Source organism: Eretmochelys imbricata, chromosome 15 (assembly GCF_965152235.1).
Source record: "Eretmochelys imbricata isolate rEreImb1 chromosome 15, rEreImb1.hap1, whole genome shotgun sequence".
In the NCBI taxonomy this organism is placed as follows: Eukaryota; Metazoa; Chordata; order Testudines; family Cheloniidae; genus Eretmochelys; species Eretmochelys imbricata.
In genome coordinates, this window is record NC_135586.1 from 26,647,534 (window position 1) to 26,667,760 (window position 20,227).

The 20,227-nt window shown below is 40.0% G+C and overlaps 2 protein-coding genes across 5 annotated transcripts in view; one reads left to right on the top strand and one right to left on the bottom strand.

The window, feature by feature from the left end:
• Positions 1 to 7,061, top strand: part of TMEM120B (transmembrane protein 120B) — a 42,305-nt gene extending 35,244 nt beyond the window's left edge. For both annotated transcript variants that reach the window (XM_077834610.1, XM_077834611.1), the window contains 2 exons: positions 3,098 to 3,166; positions 5,255 to 7,061. In XM_077834610.1, the coding sequence (XP_077690736.1) occupies positions 3,098 to 3,166; positions 5,255 to 5,368 (183 nt within the window). In that variant the 3' untranslated portion in view covers positions 5,369 to 7,061. The remainder of the gene's footprint in view (positions 1 to 3,097; positions 3,167 to 5,254) is intronic.
• Positions 7,062 to 7,388: 327 nt separating this feature from the next.
• Positions 7,389 to 20,227, bottom strand: part of RHOF (ras homolog family member F, filopodia associated) — a 49,354-nt gene continuing 36,515 nt past the window's right edge. For all 3 annotated transcript variants that reach the window (XM_077834612.1, XM_077834615.1, XM_077834614.1), the window contains 3 exons: positions 15,068 to 15,177; positions 10,450 to 10,584; positions 7,389 to 8,387 (listed from right to left, as the gene is read on the bottom strand). In XM_077834612.1, the coding sequence (XP_077690738.1) occupies positions 8,223 to 8,387; positions 10,450 to 10,584; positions 15,068 to 15,177 (410 nt within the window). In that variant the 3' untranslated portion in view covers positions 7,389 to 8,222. The remainder of the gene's footprint in view (positions 8,388 to 10,449; positions 10,585 to 15,067; positions 15,178 to 20,227) is intronic.

Sequence of the window (20,227 nt, forward strand, 5' to 3'; positions counted from 1 at the left end):
TTACAGGAGTTTGCCATTGGAGTTCTTCTGTTTGGTTACCTGGCACCACCCTCTTTTTCTTTTAGTGATTGCATATGTCCGTTACGCTACATAGGTATGTGCATGTCTCATGCATCAGTGCCACAGAGTTTTCCCTAGTGGTAACGTGTATCTCCACTTACATAATTGGTTGGTATGGAGTCACTCTAGTCATCAGGTAGAGACCAGTATCCATCCAACTTTCAGGCTGTTCAGCAATTTTGGCCTGAAAATAAACAAGAGAAGTCAATCTAGTCATCTCTCCAGAGAACAGAGTTCATTGCAGAGGTCCTGGACTCGACCTCTGCCAGGTCTTACCTGTCCCATCCCAGGTTCCTAGCCATAGAGGATCTCTGTGTGTCATTCACAGCTCCACCATGAATCTCAGTAAGGAATTGCCTCAGGCCACATGGCTGCTTGTACTTATGTGACCCTTTCACAAGGCTTCACTTCCAGTGAATGCAGACATGGCTTGAGTAATCTACTGCCCATGGATTCACCCTCTGGACAGGTTAGTATGCACCCCAAACAGTGTGTTGTCATCTCAAAGTTGGTGGATGAGCCTGGACAACGTGTGTGGGGAATCCCATTCTCTGTCTCCCCTCTCTAATTTCGGTAACGAACGCTTCAGACCCGGATCCCTCTGTACATCATATTCTTCAAGGACAAGAGGCAGCTTAGGCCGCACCCTAAGTTCCAATCTAAGGTGGTGTCTGACTTCCACCTAAATAAGTCTCTATACTTGCCTGTCTTTTTTTCCCCCACAGCCATGTGCTCTTACGGATGGACCAAAGCTGCACACCTAGATGTGCACTGAGCCTTAGCTTTTAACATGTTCAGAACAAAGCCCTTTTAGTTTTTCATCTCCCATGCAGAATGAATGAGAGGCCATCCTGTTTACAGCACAAGACTCTAAATGGATCACAAGCTGCATTGTCATGGGCTATCCTGCCAAAGATATCATGTCTCCTGAGAAGCTAGCAGTGCATTCAACCAGAGCGCACTTGGTTTCCATGGTGTTTGTGGGAAATGTTCCTATTATGAACATCTACAGAGCACAGTGTGATCTGTGGTCCTTGGTCAACACATGCACTAGATTCTACTTAATTATGGTAGCATCCAGGGAAGATGTGAATGTGCGGAAAGCGATCCTACAGTTCCTCTTCTGATGAGATTTCTAGCACCACCTGCACAGATAACAGTTGGGGAGTACTTTATAGTGTAATGGACATATGCAATCACTTGAAGAAAAATTATACCTCACCTTCTTGTAACTGTTGTTCTTCCAGATGTGTTGCATACATCCATTTTATGACTCACGCTCCTTCCCCTAATGCATGACTATCACTGGGATCTTAGTGAGAAGGAACTGAAGGACCGGTGAGGCAGTTCCATCCTATATAGCTTGTAGCGGGAGGAAGCCAGGGCACATGTGGGGCTGCCCCTATGGGTACCACTTAAGAAAACTTTCTGGCACCTGCAACAAGACCTGCATACACCTACAGTGTAAGGACATATGCAATACATTTTGAAAAACAAGTTACAAGAAGGTGAGTAACTGCTTTTCTTCCCTAGCAGTCTCTGACTTGTTCTTGCCATTGTAATAAAGTGGGATACCCTTGTTGTCTGTTTCCTAGGGTTAAACTCCTGGGATTAAGGCATTTTTTAATCAAGAGCTCCTAGCACTAAAATTTACTCCTTCTTCCAGTCTCCCTGAATCCACTTCTATTACTTTCTGAGGACAAATTTCTCCCCTCCCCCACTCTGACTTCATGTTTATTAGGTGGTTGGGGGCATTGGGGGTATTTATTTACTTCCACAATGGTTGTGGGTCATAGATCAAATATCCCCTTGCCTCTGTGCCAGCTGCTAGCAAGTTTAAAAAAACAACAACCCAAAAACCTGTGTAATGTACATCACAATAGAATAGTTCAAGCACCTCATTTTCAAAGCCCTGCCTGACTCCACCACCACCACCGCCTCGTTCTCCCCTCCATCCCCCAACCGCTTATGCTCCTAAATGCACTTTTTGTACCCCTCCACTCATAGCTACAGCACCTTTTATACTGCCCCTCATGCTTAAAGTTCCCTCCCTTTCTTTGGATACCATCTGACCACACTGCTTTGCTGAAATTCCACCTTCTGAAGAGATTTTCCATGGAGTATTTCAGCAATCATGCACCAACATAAGAAGTGTGTAATTGAAAACCATAAATACAAACTACACTCCACTTTGTGACTGGACCTGCATGTAGCTTTCCAGTATATTACAGATTTGTCCTGTACTGTCTGTGTCCAATTGAAGCACCGATCCTCCATCCTTTACTCGAGGTAACCTCTGAAATCTCATAAAGAATGCAGACTGAGGCCCTTAGACTCTAAGCTCTCTGGGACAGGATCATGTCTTAGTGTGTACCGCGTGATACAAAAGATGTGCCATGGATACATACATAATGACACATGGTGATACTGGGTGCAGTATAAAATTTTAAATAAGAAAAGGGATTAAAAATGTAGATGTATTCCTCCCTTTTTGCAGACAAAACTGCAATTGGAAAATCTACCTGGGAGAAATTGATTATTCTTGATTTGTTTTAAAAGGGAGGCTCAATGTTGCTCTGCTGCTGTGATTCATTCAAGACTAATTCCTATAACACACTCAAACTCTTTAAAACATTTGAATTCTTTTGATACCTTACATCTTACTGATTATTTTTTATCAGCCCTCTCACCCACAGGGAATGCACCTGTAAATGAACATCATACAATAGAATGCATTTGTGCATGAAAAGCCTGAGTCACATTAATGTGCTGATTTGTTGAACCAGACTTAAATATAAATATCTATGCAATGTTTTACATAATCCTTCATGGTTAGCAACAAGTATCTTACCTGTACCTCATGCATAGCTATGGCTTCCAAAATTAAATAATTTTTTTTCTCTTGCCAGAGGACACACCGGCATGTCAAGTAGCTTCCCTTGCTGTGCTAATTACTAAATTTACAGCAACCTGAACTGTTTAACAATCCATTTTTATTTTTATTATATTTTTAATGAAGTGGTCTCTCTCTTTTTAGTTTTGGCAGCTGTATAATGCAATCACACTTTTTGAACTGTCTAGGCATACTGAATGCAAAGAATGGCAGGTAGGTAACATCAGAGTTCTTGTTTGTTGTAAATAGAGTTATCCTATTGATCCAAATGCCTTAGTCTGAAAATTGACCTAGAATTTGTCAGAATAACTTCCTTTGTATAAGTTGAATACAATACCAAACAGAAGGTAGGTATAAAGAATATGGCAGTATCCACTTTATTACTATATCTTTAAGGATCCCGACACTTTTCTACTTAGTGTTCCTCATTGGAAACAACATGTACACATTTTCTAGAATTCAGTTGCTTGTATTGATCTTGATATAGAATGATGAGAATCGCTTGGTAAGATGGGGTCAAGCAAACAACATGCATTCTGATACGTCTTAAATAGAAATGTATACATCTAGGAACAAAGAATGTAGCCCATACTTACATGAGAGGGACTCTATCCTGGGAAGCAGTGACTCTGAAAGATGTGGGGATCATGGTGGATAATCGGCTGAACATGAACTTCCAGTGTGACTCTGTGGCCAAAAAAGCTAATGCAATCCTGGGCGTATAAACAGGGCAATCTCAAATAGATGTAGAGAGGTTATTTTACCTCTGAATTTGGCCCTGGAGTGACCACTGCTGGAAGGCTGTGTCCAGGTCTGGCGCCCACAATTCAAGAAGGATGTTGATAAATTGGAGCGCGTTCAGAGAAGAGCCATGAGAACAATTAAAGGATTAGAAAACATGCCTTGTAGTAATAGACTCAAACTAAATATATTAAGCTCTTTAACAAAGAGGCGGTTAAGGGGGCATGACTTGATTAGAAGTACTTACAAGGGGAACAAATATTTGATAATGAGCTCTTCAGTCTAGCAGAGAAAAGTCTAACATGATCCACTGGCTGGAAGTTGAAACTAGACAAATTGGAAATAAGATGTAAATTCAGTAATTAACCTTTCGAACAATTTGCCAAGAGTCATGGTGGATTTTCCATCACTAACCATCTTTATTTCTTTCAGGAAAAATGTCCAATCTTGATTTACTCTTCTTCAAAAGGAATATTTGGGGAGTTCTTTGGCCTGTGTTATACAGGGATGTCAGACCTTCTGGCCTTTGAATCTATGAATTCAAATGAAATCTAGAAGAGTTATTGCACACCCAATAGGGCAGGGAATCTCCTGTTGTGGGCTTTTTTTTTTTTTTTTTTTAAATTCCGCAGACCCCATGCCCTAGCTCCATCACACAATCTAGCATTCAGCTTTTGTTTCCTAGTAAAAAAGGAGGGACGCACCCTCCAGTGTTAGCTTGATATCTTCTCATTATGCATGTAGTTCCTCTCATATTAATGAATGTTCCTACGTATGCTGAGGCTTGGGACTAAATATAGCCCTGGCATAAGCATGAACAACCCCACTTACTTCAGAGTAGTTGAACTGGACCATGACATCTCCCATACAGTGAAGTAGTTTAAAAATAATCTGTGTACAAAAGTAGTAAACTGTTTAATGTTAAAGGCTGTAAAATCCCATTTAAATGATCATGATAAAAGTATACACCTGCTAACTGAATAACCCACTGAGCCACATGTGAGTTCTGTGTATTGGACTAGGATCGTCTCCCTCTATACGTGCCCATTGCCCCTACTACTGCTAACAGAATCGTAGGATTTGCTATGGTGGTGGGGCAGAGACCAGGACAGCCTTCCCAAATTCTATGGGGATCAGTGTACAATCTGAGGCATGAGATTTGGTTACCTCCTTATCTTTACTTACATAAGGACAAATGTTGTTGGTTATAAAATAGGACAATAGAAGTCGGAGCTTGAAAACACCCAATATATCAGACTTTGTCCTATTGCATGGAAAGACTATAAACCCCCTTCAATTGAACCCATTTTGAAGGGAAAACCTGTCGTTTTGTCTACAACTTTCATATATGGTGACTCACTTTTTAAGGCAAGTATAGAGTTTGCCTGATTGTGGGTGGGGGTTGTGCATGTGTGTTACACTTATGGCCAGGACCTCCTTATCATTTAAAAAAACAAAACAAAAACAAAACCCTTCAAATCTAACTGCTGTCATAATTAGAAGACTTAACAAATGGATAATCACTTTTGTGTGTTGTTTTCTTTTCTGCCCCACACCCAGGTTTTTGTACTGGCTCTCACATTTCTGCTGCTCTTCCTTGGAAACTTTCTTACTACTTTAAAAGTGGTGCACACTAAGCTTCAGAAAAACGAAGACGAAATGAAGAAACTGTGAAACTGGGTTGCAATGGTGGACACTAAAATGTGGGATCTCTCTTCGTTTCACTCTCAAATAATTTATCAGACTGAACCTGGTAAACTGCAGCTATGTTGCAAACAAACATTGGGAGAAATCCTGTTCGTGTTAAGCTAAGAATGTGAACTCTCCCAGCACAGACTGTTGTACAGTATTATGCAAGCACCGCTCTGCAGCCCTATTATTTAAGTATATTTAATACGAAACACATTTTGTGTTTTTCCTTTGTATATATGGCAGTAATGTGGCATGCACTTGCCAGAACAAACACCAGTCTTGGGAGAAAGTGATATTCACTGTAATTCTGTACCTTCATCTCTTGTTTTGTTTTTGGGTTGGGTTTTTTTGATCCAGCACTATTTTATTTCTGAAATTCCAGGTACTACATTAGTAAAACATTAAAAATGCTTTAGGTCAACCAGTAATGCAGACCTAATGTTTATCTCTCAAACTTAATTAAAACATTTTCAGTGGCCTATGCTAACCTGTGTGTACTGTGAAACTTGCCCATATTTGTACCATGCTGCTATGCACACTTTTAAAAAACTATTTAAAGAACAAACTTTAAGCTAATGGTTTAAATGTTATGTTTTGTTATCGGCTTTGTTTGCAGGAAGCCTGGTGATATTCAGCTAGAGATCAGGTAATCTGGTCAGCCCTGAAAAACGCACGAAATAAATAGTACAACACAGAGCTGTTTCAAGACCTTCTTTTAAATGTTGCCTTTACCATTGTTTTCCAAAACCATGTTCTGAAAATGGCTCTGACCAAAGGCTGTAATTGCAGCACTTGGGCCTCTAATTACGTCAGTTTTCTCCTTCTCCTTATTTCATTTGTGGAAAGCGTTAACCCACAGGTGATAGTGTTTTTGTCTTATTATTTTCCTCTGTGTAATTCATTTGAGAGCATAGCAACTGTGTGTCTGGTTTCACCCACATAGTTGTTTATGGGGCACTTAGTGCACTGGATGAGGTAAATAGAATGAGCACTACCATATTTGTCACTCAGGCTTTTTAGAGAACTGTATACTGAATTTTTGCCTATATACTATAGCTTGCTTTGCAGTAAAAATTTTTTTATCCCTCTTTGCTAAGAAAACACACATCCACATCTTACTATGTTTTTCCATCTAATGAGGGTTGTGTAGCTCCTGAATCAGCTTTTGCCTTTTTTTTTTTTTTTTTTAAATAGAGCAATGGAGGTTTTCCCTCCTTCCCTTCATGTTCAGTCTGTCTCTAGACATGAGTAGAATGTCCAAAGCTTGTTTTGGATTTCCAGATTATTCCATTTTGAGCTTGGAGGTATGTAAAGGCCTCCGTGAATCTTAATGGTCCTTAGATTTTTTGCAGGCTAGTTCTGGGGTCAATTCCAAGTTAACAAAACCTCTGCATCCCACTTGCATACAACACAAAGGAAACCGATCACTCCAAGGTGGATTTTTCTATTAGCTGTATCCACAACCAAATGAAGATAAGACCGGAAACTTAATGTTTCTAACCTAATAACCTGAGCTTTGGAACTTTTCAGGTTGTTAGCAGGAATCCTGGCAAAAACTGCAAACGTAAGCCTCTCAGACAGAGAAATAACTTGCTGACATGCTATGAACACAACCCACTCTCCCCTAGGATGGACTGTATATTACAGCCCAAACCATGGCATATTTCAGAAAAAACCTCTGCTGTAAAATATCGTTTTAAAACATGCTATTTCTGTAGTGTAACATTATTGTGAAAAATCTTCAGCTGTAGCAACCTCACATACAGAGACATTTCTCGCAAGACTTTAAAGTCTTGGAGTGCAGGTGCTAATTTTAATGGGATGGTTCCTCTCACTTAAATGGGAAGCAACTAGGACACTTGCATGCATTGTTAACTAGATGTCCTTGAAGGTAAAATATTCATTGTGGGGCAGCAGGGATGATTTCACCATGTAATTCTTAACACAGATGTAAGTAGCACAGCTCAATTTGCCACACATCATACAAGCGCACAGTGTTGAATAAATTGCACTTTTGTTTATTTTAAAATAAGTTTTGCTTGTATTGCACATTAGATCCTCTCTCCGGGTATCAAAATTGTGGCTGCTGTTACCTGCCAGAGGTAAAGCATTTAGCGGTTTTCTGAGTAGACTATAACGAAGGATGTAAAACACTTTCTATTATCATCAATCCAATCTGGAGAGACCACACAACAGATTTCCAAACAGCTGCTTTACGAAGTGGACATTCTAATAAAGCTGCAGCAGAATAGTACATGTACATAGTTTGGGGCAGTTGCTTGAGGCTACACTGAGAAGAATGGTTAATAGAGCTGTTGCTTTGTAATTATAATTAGAACTCATCAATATAGAACTTTTGATTTTTATCCTTTCTGAATCTGACCATCTGCTCTGATTTGACTTCAGTCTCTCTTTGAGAGAAGCAGCCATTTCTATCCTTTCCATGTCAATTCAGTAGTGAACAAGACCAATAAATCAGAGCCAGAAGTACTAGCACCTATGTGCTAGAATAAAACTATGAGCAATAAAGACTGCCAGTCAAACTGTCAGTGTATAAATAAAAGATAGTGGATTTGGAACCTGGCTGACTGTCATTTACAGTCAGGAACAAAATCCAGATATACATAGCCATCTATCTCAACCTAATATCGATAGAGCTTTGAAATCTTCATATGAGGTGCAACAAAAGCACACTATTACAAAATCAAATTTTAAAAATAAAATCAAAGTAGGAATAAATGTACTGGAAAAAAAGACAAATTATAAAAATAAACTATTGGTAATACATGTATCAAGATTTTAACAAACTCTTCTATAGTCCCAGTAGTCTGGATCATCATAATATTGAACACCGTTTCCTCTTTTTTCGGCGCTTAGCTTTTTTCATGGCATTCAGTGCAATGTTTGTTGCTTCTTTAAAAACATCCTCTATGTTTTCTCGACACTTGGCTGAGCACTCCAGATAAGCTTGTGCCTTCATCTGCTGACAAGCTGCTTCACCCTAGGAGAAAGGAAGGTAACAAATGGAAGTGTTCTTGGAGTTACAGTGGGAAGAGGTGAGTAATTCTGAAGAGATCTTTATACAATGGGGTCAGGCAAAACAAGGCAGATGCTTTTGTTTGTAGAGGTAAGGAATAAGTGGTATTAGGTCCTAAGCACTACCAGAAAACACACATTTAATGATGATATATTAATGGGCTCCACTTATAGAACAACTTTATTGATTTTAAAAAGTTTAATCTAAAAACCAGCTTGGAAGTGCAATGCAGTGGAGACTCCTTAAGGCTTTGCCTACCTTGTTGTGTGTTTAAAGCCCAACTTTTTTCAAGTTTAGGCTCTAAAGAGAGCCTCCAGAACCCATATCTGAATGCTCAAATTAGCAATTAGGTGTGTAGCCAGTCTGTCAGGACCCATATTTGAAAATTGGGTCCACAGTATATCTTCTTACAGGACAATCAAATTGACCTGACCACAATTTTACATAAAATTTCTACACTTTCAGATGTCAGCATGCTCCCGAGGTGGAGGATCAGTGTTTGAATCCCAAACTCCGTTCTTAGCAGTAGAAGCATCTTGTGTTGCATGAGTGGCCCCTTCTGCTTCAGCCAGGAACAGTGTGGATGAGCTTCAGAAGATGACTCAACCAGAAGGATGGGTCAGTTTTATGTAAGGCATTCAATAAGGAGGAGGAAATGGAGCATAACAGACAAGAAATCCTGAAGCACACTGCCCCCAAAACAAGCTTCTTACTAACCAATAGCCATAAGAATTCTGTACATTATTTACATTTCTACAATGCAAACTGCTGGTATATACCCGTTATCCATTTGGTGATTGACCTCTATCTGGAAATGTATACTGTATCTATATATGTCAGAGAAGCCTGTGAAGAATCCACTCAAAGATGGGACTGAAGCCAGGGTATTTAGGGACCAAAGCAGCAGTTCCATATCTTGAGCTGAAGGAAGATCTCTCCCATAGGAACATCTGAATGCTACTGTATAAAGTTTTAGTTTGCCACATTGTTGTAAAGAGTCTGAACAGTTTGAATTAGGGGATTGTCTTAACTACCAGGATAAGTTGACCTAAGTTACGCTACTCTAGCTACGTGAATAACATAGCTGGAGTCGACATAGCTTAGATCAACTTATCCCGGTGTCTTCACTGTGCTGCATCGACAGGAGACACTCTCCTGTCGACTTATCTTAACCTTCTTGGGGAGCTGGAGTACTGGGGTTGACCGGAGAGCGCTCTGCGTCCCGCTAAATCTACCCCTGCTGCATCGATTGCAGCAGTGTCGATCTCCTTGGAGTGGAGACCAGCCCTCAGTCTTTTTAAGCCATACTGATAGATTTTCTTAGAAAGGAGCTTTCATAAATGTCTACAATTTCTTGTGGAAATAACAGTATCAAGGCTCTGAGCAGCACCTGAGCTGAACTAAATAATAAAAGATCATGTGCCTGACATTGGTGAAGAGAGTCACTAAATGCAACGGAGACCGTCTGCAGAATTTCGCAAGGTGATAGACATTTTTGTTTCTGACTGACTGGAAATAACACTGTAATTTCTGACACTGATGCAGCAATAGTTCCTTTTTTAATATTGCAAAATTTTGGTACACATCAAGCTGTTGCCCAAACTTGTACACAGAATACTCACAGGTCACTGAGACAGCAGCAAAATTTAACGGGAGGGGTGACCGTATGTTATAGGAGAGAACAGGGCGGGGCGGACCTAGGTTCTAGCTTCATTTCTCTAGACGCTTCCTGCGCGACAAGGAACAAGCCACTCCACCACTGACTAATTATCCCCATCTGTAAAGTGGGGATAGCGAGACTTGCCTACGTAACATGGGTGTTGTGAGGCTTGGTTAATGTTTGCAAAGTGGTGCTTGAATGGTAAATTTTGCATCAATAAGCAATTAACTTTTGAGGTGAGATGCTCCTTTTTGTGTCAAAATTTTCATGGCAGTGCTTCCTATTCATGAGTAATAATACCATATTACAGGAAACGTGCCTATTGCTCAGGCAAAGGACAGACCTCTTAACTGCAATCATCTTTACCTGGGTATATGTGATTGGTTCCTGCTCAGAAGACATGAGCTTACGTAAATGTTCTTTATCCTTTCGAAGGTCTGTTTTGCAGCCAATAAGTATTAGAGGGACTCCACGGCAGAAGTGACTTATTTCAGGATACCACTGATGGTGGAAAATGAAACATTTAGGTAAGCTTTTAAAAAAATCAAAATGACAATGCCTAGGAACAAAATCAGCATTCAATTTACAACAAAATTGTAGAAAGTATCCAGTGCTAGGAACAGGGTAGGATATTATTTGTTTAAGTGAGTATTTATAGATATACCGCAACCTGACCTGTAAATATGTGAGGGCCCTCCTTTCCTTAAAGTACTCAGAGGTAAACTGTGCTCTGCTCGTGGAGGGCTAACTCACATGGGCCTTCCTATATCTCAGTGGTTCTCAACCCACGGGCTGCTTGCAGCCCAATCAGCACACCGCTGCAGCCCATGTGACATCCTCAAGGCCATATAGGTAGTATTGGATGTGGCCCACAGAACACCATGGTAAACAGGTTGAAAATCATTGCTATATCTCCTACATTGTGTTTTAGGACATGAGTGAAGATTGAGATAGAGAGCAATTGGAAAAGCTGGCAGTTTCTTTAGGACATCAACTTGCATTCCTTGCGCACCCAACATTTCTATCCTGGACAACGAAATATTGCTATTGACTTCAAGAAAGCAGGATTAGCCCCATAACGAGCACGCTTTCAATAAAATAGCCAACTGAAGTAATTTTTTCTGAGAGCTGAGCAGCTGCCGCATCTAGACATATTATATTATTTATATAATGAAAGCACCTAAAATCCCCAATCAACATCAGGTACTGTACAATCATATAGGTAAGATATCCTCCCTGCCCCCAAAGAGCTCACTTACACTAGTGTAAATCCAGAATAAATCCTCTAAAAGCAGGTACAAGATCGGAATCCAGACCAGTCTTACTTTGTTTCATTTATCTGTTTTTAGTCTTAAAACTTTCACTTTGGAGCATCGCATATACTGAGCAGAAATACTAAATTCAAAGATATAAAGAGGTGCCTACCTCTCTCTCACCTGTACCCAATACCATACATCACTAATTTTAGAATCAAATTCACCTCCATTACACTCAGACCTAGTGTTATCTCACTGTTATTGATTTCAGAATTGCTTAGAAAACAGATTGTAAAATTCCAAACCCTTTAAAGGAGTGAAGAGCTAGCCCATCATATATTCTGAAACAGATGGAGTGTATGCTGCTTAGAGAGATTAGAGGGACACTGACCGCTATTATACTGAGAGGAGTTTTTTGTTTGTTTTACTCTTCAATGTTTAATACCGTCTTAAAACTTTGAAAACAAGAATTTTGTTCCAGTTTATACAGATATACGGACCGTGGCAGCAAAAACAGCTGCATACACTGACAGTGTTGCTGAAGAGTCAAAAGAGTGAAAACCAAGAGTGTGGACACTTTTTTTTTTTTTAAATTAATTCTGTAAAAAAAAAAAAAAATTTTAAGTCAGTGATGGAACTGTGGATTTGAACTAACAAAAAGATTTATGATCCAGACGACGTTCTCCATCAGAGTACAACCACTTTCAGTTGCTGTATTCATAGATATTAAGGTCAGAAGGGACCATTATGATCATCTAGTCCGACCTCCTGCACAACGCAGGCCACAGAATCTCACCCACCCACTCCTGCGAAAAACCTCTCACCTATGTCTGAGCTATTGAAGTCCACAAATCGTGGTTTAAAGGCTTCAAGGAGCAGAGAATCCTCCAGCAAGTGACCCGTGCCCCATGCTACAGTGGAAGGCAAAAAACCTCCAGAGCCTCTTCCAATCTGCCCTGGAGGAAAATTCCTTCCCGACCCAAAATATGGCGATCAGCTAAACCGTGAGCATGTGGGCAAGATTCACCAGCCAGATACTACAGAAAATTCTTTCTTGGGTAACTCAGATCCCACCCCATCTAACATCCCATCACAGGCCATTGGGCCTATTTACCATGAATATTTAAAGATCAATTAATTGCCAAAATCATGTTATCCCATCATACCATCTCCTCCATAAACTTATCAAGTCTAATCTTAAAGCCAGATAGGTCTTTTGCCACCACTGCTTCCCTTGGAAGGCTATTCCAAAACTTCACTCCTCTGATGGTTAGAAACCTTCGTCTAATTTCAAGTCTAAACTTCCCAATGACCGGTTTATATCCATTTGTTCTTGTGTCCACATTGGTACTGAGCTTAAATAACTCCTCTCCCTCTCCGGTATTTATCCCTCTGATATATTTATAGAGAGCAATCATATCTCCCCTCAACCTTCTTTTGGTTAGGCTAAACAAGCCAAGCTCCTTGAGTCTCCTTTCGTAAGATAGGTTTTCCATTCCTCGGATCATCCTAGTAGCCCTTCTCTGTACCTGTTCCAGTTTGAATTTATCCTTCTTAAACATGGGAGACCAGAACTGCACACAGTATTCCAGGTGAGGTCTCACCAGTGCCTTGTATAATGGTACTTAAACCTCCTTATCTCTACTGGAAATACCTCGCCTGATGCATCCCAAGACCGCATTAGCTTTTTTCACGGCCATATCACGTTGGTGGCTCATAGTCATCCTATGATCAATCAATACTCCAAGGTCCTTCTCCTCCTCCGTTGCTTCTAATTGATGCGTCCCCAGCTTATAACTAAAATTCTTATTAATCCCTAAATGCATAACCTTACACTTCTCACTATTAAATTTCATCCTATTACTATTACTCCAGTTTACAAGGTCATCCAAATCTTCCTGTATGATATCTGGTCTCTCTCTAAATTGGCAATACCTCCCAGCTTTGTATCATCCGCAGACTTTATTAGCACACTCCCACTTTTTGTGCCGAAGTCAGTAAATAAAAAGATTAAATAAGATTGGTCCCAAAACTGATCCCTGAGGAACTCCACTGGTAACCTCCCTCCAGCCTGACAGTTCACCTTTCAGTAGGACCCGCTGTAGTCTCCATCCCCATCTTTTCCAATTTAACTAATTTAAATCCCCATGTGGCACAGTATCAAATGCCTTAATGAAATCTAGGTAAATTAGATCCACTGCGTTTCCTTTGTCTAAAAAATCTGTTACTTTCTCAAAGAAGGAGATCAGGTTGGTTTGGCATGATCTACCTTTTGTAAAACCATGTTGTATTTTGTCCCATTTACCATTAACCTCAATGTCCTTAACTACTTCAAAATTTTTTCCAAGACCTTGCATACTACAGATGTCAAACTAACAGGCCTGTAGTTACCTGGATCACTTTTTTTTCCTTTCTTAAAAATAAGAACTATGTTAGCAATTCTCCAATCATACGGTACAACCCCTGAGTTTACAGATTCATTAAAAATTCTTGCTAATGGTCTTGCAATTTCATGTGCCAATTCCTTTAATATTCTTGGATGAAGATTATCTGTGCCCCCCGATTTAGTTCCTTTAAGCTGTTTGAGTTTCGCTTCTACCTCAGATATGGTAATATTTGTCATGCTACCATTATCCCTAAGATCCTTTTTAGCCTTATTAAAGACTGAGGCAAAGTATTTGTTTAGATATTGGGCCATGCCTAGATTATCCTTGACCTCCACTCTATCCTCAGTGTGTAGCGGTCCCACTTCTTTGTTTTCTTCTTATTTATATGGCTATAGAACCTTTTACTATTGGTTTTAATTCCCTTTGCACGGTCCAACTCGACTTGACTTTTAGCCTGTCTTACTTTATCCCTACATGTTCTGACCTCAATAAGGTAGCTTTCCTGGCTGATCCCTTTGATCTTCCACTCCCTGTATGCTTTCTGCTTTTTCTTAATCACCTCTCTGAGATGCTTGCACATCCAGCTTGGTCTACAACCCCTGCCTATGAATTTTTTCCCCTTTCTTGGGATGCAGGCTTCCGATAGGTTCTGCAGCTTTGATTTAAAGTAATCCCAGGCCTCCTCTGCCTTTAGATCCATCAGTTCTTCAGTCCAATCCACTGGAGGTCACATTTTGAGCCTTAAGAATGCAACAGTCTCCCTTTACAGAACTTTAGGCTGAAACATCTAATCAATCACAGAACTGAAACTAAATTATATAGTAAAAAATTTCTCTTAGTAACTCAAGCAAGGATATTGACCTTGAACTTTCTGCCTTCTGGATCTGGGGTCCCAGTCAACCTTGCAGCAGGGGTTCACAAATAGGATTACTTGTTGTTAAAAGCCAGGTGTAAGAGTTCTTTGGGGCAAATAACAATAGAACAAAAATATATGAATAAAAAGTGAGGGAGAGAAGACAAGCTTTATGTGAGGTACTCCTGGAGAATTAGACTTTGCTCTTCTGGTTTCTCTGTATTTTTTATATTGTATTGAAATTAAGAGGGCCATAAACCCAATCCCGATATCCGAACACCCATAAATGTTGGAGAAACTCATATCCAGATCTCAGCACTGTGTCTCAGGCCCATTGCTAGATGTGTGGTGATAAATGAACAGTGCATTTATTAGTTATAATCTTAGGGAGTGAGGCTGCTAAAAGCATTGTTACAAATCAGTCATTGTCACCCATCTAGCATAGTAAATTTAACATGAATAAGCCAAGTAATTATGAGGTCTCTTACCTTAATTAAAACATTATCATAGCTAGTAGGGTTCATAACATCATAACAAATTAGGACCATGTTTGTATTCTGGTATGAAAGTGGTCGTAGCCGATCATAATCCTCCTGCCCTGAAACACAGGAAAAAAGTGATTATGCTTTGGATAAAATAAACCTCATTCTTTACACTATTACAATACAGATATTTTAAAATGCATTCCCATTGCCTGTGGTATCAGTCTTGTCTAAAAAACAGTAATTGCATAGATTGTAAACATTTTTAATAAATCATTGGCCTTAATAGGATGAGTTCCTTGTTTGAAAATGTATAAGAAGATATGTTTAAGAGCATCATCTTGATAGTAAAAAGGTCCATAAAAATTGAGTCCTTGTGAAATCTCAGTATGAAGCTGTCAAGGTTCCTCCCCCACTCTGAACTCTAGGGTACAGATGTGGGGACCTGCATGAAAAACCTCCTAAGCTTATCTTTACCAGCTTAGGTCAAAAACTTCCCCAAGGTACAAAATATTCCACCCGTTGTCCTTGGACTGGCCGCTACCACCACCAAACTAATACTGGTTACTGGGGAAGAGCTGTTTGGACGCGTCCTTCCCCCCAAAATACTTCCCAAAACCTTGCACCCCACTTCCTGGACAAGGTTTGGTAAAAAGCCTCACCAATTTGCCTAGGTGACTACAGACCCAGACCCTTGGATCTGAGAACAATGAAAAAGCATTCAGTTTTTTACAAGAAGACTTTTAATAAAAAATAGAAGTAAATAGAAATAAAGAAATCCCCCCTGTAAAATCAGGATGGTAGATATCTTACAGGGTAATTAGATTCAAAAACATAGAGAACCCCTCTAGGCAAAACCTTAAGTTACAAAAAGGATACACAGACAGAAATAGTTATTCTATTCAGCACAATTCTTTTCTCAGCCATTTAAGGAAATCATAATCTAACACATACCTAGCTAGATTACTTACTCAAAGTTCTAAGACTCCATTCCTGGTCTATCCCCGGCAAAGACCCAGCATACAGACAGACACAGACCCTTTGTTTCTCTCCCTCCTCCCAGCTTTTGAAAGTATCTTGTCTCCTCATTGGTCATTTTGGTCAGGTGCCAGCGAGGTTACCTTTAGCTTCTTAACCCTTTACAGGTGAGAGGAGCTTTCCCCTGGCCAGGAGGGATTTCAAAGGGGTTTACCCTTCCCTTTATATTTATGACAGAAGCAAAAGGATTTTTTGTCTAAATGTTCAATATTTTGCAGCTTGATACTAAGCAGGACACAAATCCATATGCTGCAGGATCTGAAACATGAAGACTGGACTGTCATTCACTAGCAGAGAGACAAATGCATGAGTCTAGACTGGTAGCTTATTACTGATTAAAAACTGTGAAATTGGCAAGGGTCTTGTTGACATACAGGGTTCAATGGAGGGTAGGAAACATGCCTACTTTTTGCCAGATGTGAATGCAGCATAAGTAGTCTTAAATAACAAATTCCCCTCTCTTACTGGCCTCAGTGAACAGAGAGAGGTAATGAACATGACAATTGCCACCCCTCAGATGGATTGTGATCCATTAGTGAGTACAGGCCTCAGAAAGCTATACGGCAGAGTACTACTACCAGCTGATTTTACAAGACACAGGGCAACATAAGCCAGTCTTTACTGATCTCTGAAATGGGCCTTACAGAGCTGCTAATGCCTCCTGGAAATGTTTTTAAACTTTTTTCCTTCTAGGAATAATTTGACATGTGGGGAATTCATTTTACTATTCCCACACATTCACATGAGAAAACTGGTCTGCTTATTTCCCTGTATTTATGACATACCAGTCACCTTCAAACCAAAGCATTGTGATGTCACACTGAGCAAGCGTCTGGAGGTGGCCAATCAGCACCAGAGGCAGTTGCACTAAGAAATCAAAGATCCTGTTTCATCAAAGGCCAATATTTCAATGGGATGTTTTTTCAAAGTGTTCCAGAAGGCACCAACGGATGTTTAAGAAGACAGCAAAGACGTTGAGACCACTTGAGTGCTGTCCCATGTGTCAGGTATGTCAGCAGGAAGTTTTGACTTTCCAAGAAGTGAGTCAGGGATGCCAATCCTTTCTGCATTATTATTTCCATATATTTACTGAGCACCATGTGTGCCTGATACTATACAAAAACACAGAGGCAATTCCTGCCCAAAGGGGATCACAAATAAAATCTTTGCATCAGCATTACGTAAAGCGTACTCCTCTGCTAACCATTATCTCAACATACTTTCTAATACACAGCGGTTGCATCATGGTATTCAACACAAAGCCCTGCACTTCTTATTGTCCTCAAAATGCTTGACTCCAAAGTATGGTGCGATCAAGAAGGGCATGGATACAAAAAGAACAATATCACTACAGTGCATTCAAATCTTTCACCTGAATATTTAACTCCTGCTGGTAACAGGATTCCCTACTAAATAACTCATTATGCAGCTTGCCACAACTATTTGCATAAAGGGATGGTGGTGGGTTAGGACCCAAGTCTACATAGTGCCAAGAGCCGTTAATTTCAGTGGAGTTAAAAGCATTTAGGATTTCAGAGGAGAGACACCAAAACAGTGCAGAATTGGAACCTTAAAACTTTTAATCCCAAAATAAGACAATTAAGGAATCTATTGTGCTCTGAGGTGTTTATATAACATGCAACAACTGTATTTCTAATTCTTCTCATTTTCTGAAATCCACCTAATTGTTTGCACCAGATTTACCACTTTTTTTTTTTTTGGCGGGGGTGGGGGGGGATGTAATGCTTTGCTTAGGTGATCTAAAGTTGTATTAAATTTCAGGAGGAAAAAAAAAAGAGAAGGAAATTAGTTGTAAAGCAATATTGCTGGCATGTGTGTGTTTGTACACGTGCTTCTTTCACTCACGTTTATTACTCTTAGCCTCCACAAAGGCAACTTTATGAAATCAAGCTATCCTCTAGCAGCCAGTTATAAAATTACCAACAGTAACTACTCCAGCCTCTCAACTCATTTGCTGCTACTTTGCCATAAAACTTGTAATTGGTGAAGCAGATTGATGCATGTTCCATTTTACGAAGTCATAATGACCTGGCCCAAGTTGGAACAGAGCAAAAACACTTAGTCTGATGAACTATGGCAGGGATCTCAAAAGAACTGCTTTGGATGGTGTAAAACCAATGTGCCATAATGAAAAACAGAACAGACAGATGTGACATCACATGGCTTCATCTTCACAGTCAAAGTTGAGGGAGAGTTGAGAAGAACCAGGTATTTATTTTTAAAGGTAGACTAAGATAACCAGATAAAGACATGAGGAAATCTAGATTTACAGAGGCATAACATGTTTTCTTATGTATTTCATACATCTCAGGAATGGCAAATACAGAGCATAGCAAAAGCTAAATAGACATACCATGATGGGAAGGCTAGAAAGGACATGCTTTATGGAAATACAACATGATCTGATTCCAGGAGAGTGCTTATTTGTTTCTCTTCACCTCTGCCAAAATTAACAGCTACAGAGTTGTTCTAAAAATAGTTATGGGTTTAAAAGGCTGAAACTGATCTTAAACAACATTGGAAGAGGGACACTTTCAATTTCTGTCTATTGCAAATATAGATACTTTAGCACTTATGTTGTGGTAGATGAATAGTGCACTAGGAAATGTTTGCCTGTATGTGAAATCCTATTGTCTGAGCTACTGTGCTTTCTCTTTTTTGTAAAAAGCAAAATAACAAAACCTCTGTGAAAGAAGGAATGATGGAACTAAGGGTTTGTTTATACTGTATTCACAGGATGCGACTGCAGTTTGAGTAGACATAGCCGAGCTAGGTTGAAGCTGTAGCCGTGCGTGCTTCAGCACCGAGTAGCCCCGTAAACAATTGCCCAGGGTTCTCAGTGGGCTTGTACAGGTTTAGCTTGGGTATGTCTACTCAAGCTGTAATCACACCCTATGAGTAGAGTGTAGATATACCCCAAATGTTTTAGTGTTTTTTATTGCCATAAAGAAATTGGGGAAGGAGGTCAGAGATGTGCATATTGTAACTAAGCTGCTGGATGACTTCCACCCCTGGCTTCCAGAACAAGTATGAGGGAAAGGGTTGGGCCGCAGAGCCCTCTGGGAGGGGCAGCAACCCAAATCAATATCTAGCTCATAGAGGACACCATATTACGCAGAGTGACCAATCAAAAGAAACTACATCCAGGAGGCAGAGGGGATCAGGCTCAGGAAAGATCCCGTGTGTGCAGCAGGTTGAAGGCAGCAGCCTGAAAGCTGGCTGCAGAAGGGATCCATGCCAACACCTCACTGGCATCACCAATTGAGACATCTTGGTTTGGTGATTACATCATCAGACCCCTTGATGCTGCAAGGCCCAGTAATTCCACATTTGAAATCTTTTGTCAGACAACAATATGACTTTGCATCCTGAATAACTTTTTAAATATTATGGAAATGTTAATTAACCAAAAAAACCCACAAAACTATGACACTTTAGGAACAGGAAAAGGACATCCAACGAAACCAATGTGCTTCATCCAGCTCTGGATGGCAGATTCCACTTTCATAGTCAATCCCCTTTCATTCCTTGGTCCTCCTACTGAGATGGACAACAAAAGGGCTAATTAAATGTCAGTTGTGGTGGTGGTCTGTGTAATATGGACAACTATCTTCTAGGAAGTGGAGTAAAATCTCTTAACTTATGCCAATGAATAATCAGATGATTGTGAATTTCAACCTGTTGCAATGCCCCAGGTTTGACAGGAAGCTATTACATTAAATAACATTTTGAGAGATTGGATCGTGGTGTCTTAATTAATCTGGATCCAGTTAGATCCAAAAAATAAGCTACACATGCCTTTCTTCTTGCCCTCAAACACAGTGATGGGAATTGTCAAAATGGCAGAAGCAACAAATTCTTATCATCCTGTCACACACAAAAAAATCCAAAACCTTATCAAAGACTTGCCCTTTCACAGCTTTCACCATTGCATCCGGATGATGACATGCAAGAATAGCTGTGTGAAAACACCCTTTTCTCGGTAAGGTTACTCAGGCTGTGGTCAGAATTTTTCTTCACTGTGGATTTAAAACAAAAATTCTGCAAGATCAGATAAAACAAAGTTGCAGGACTGAACAGAAGGGGCCACTGAGCTCACACAAAACC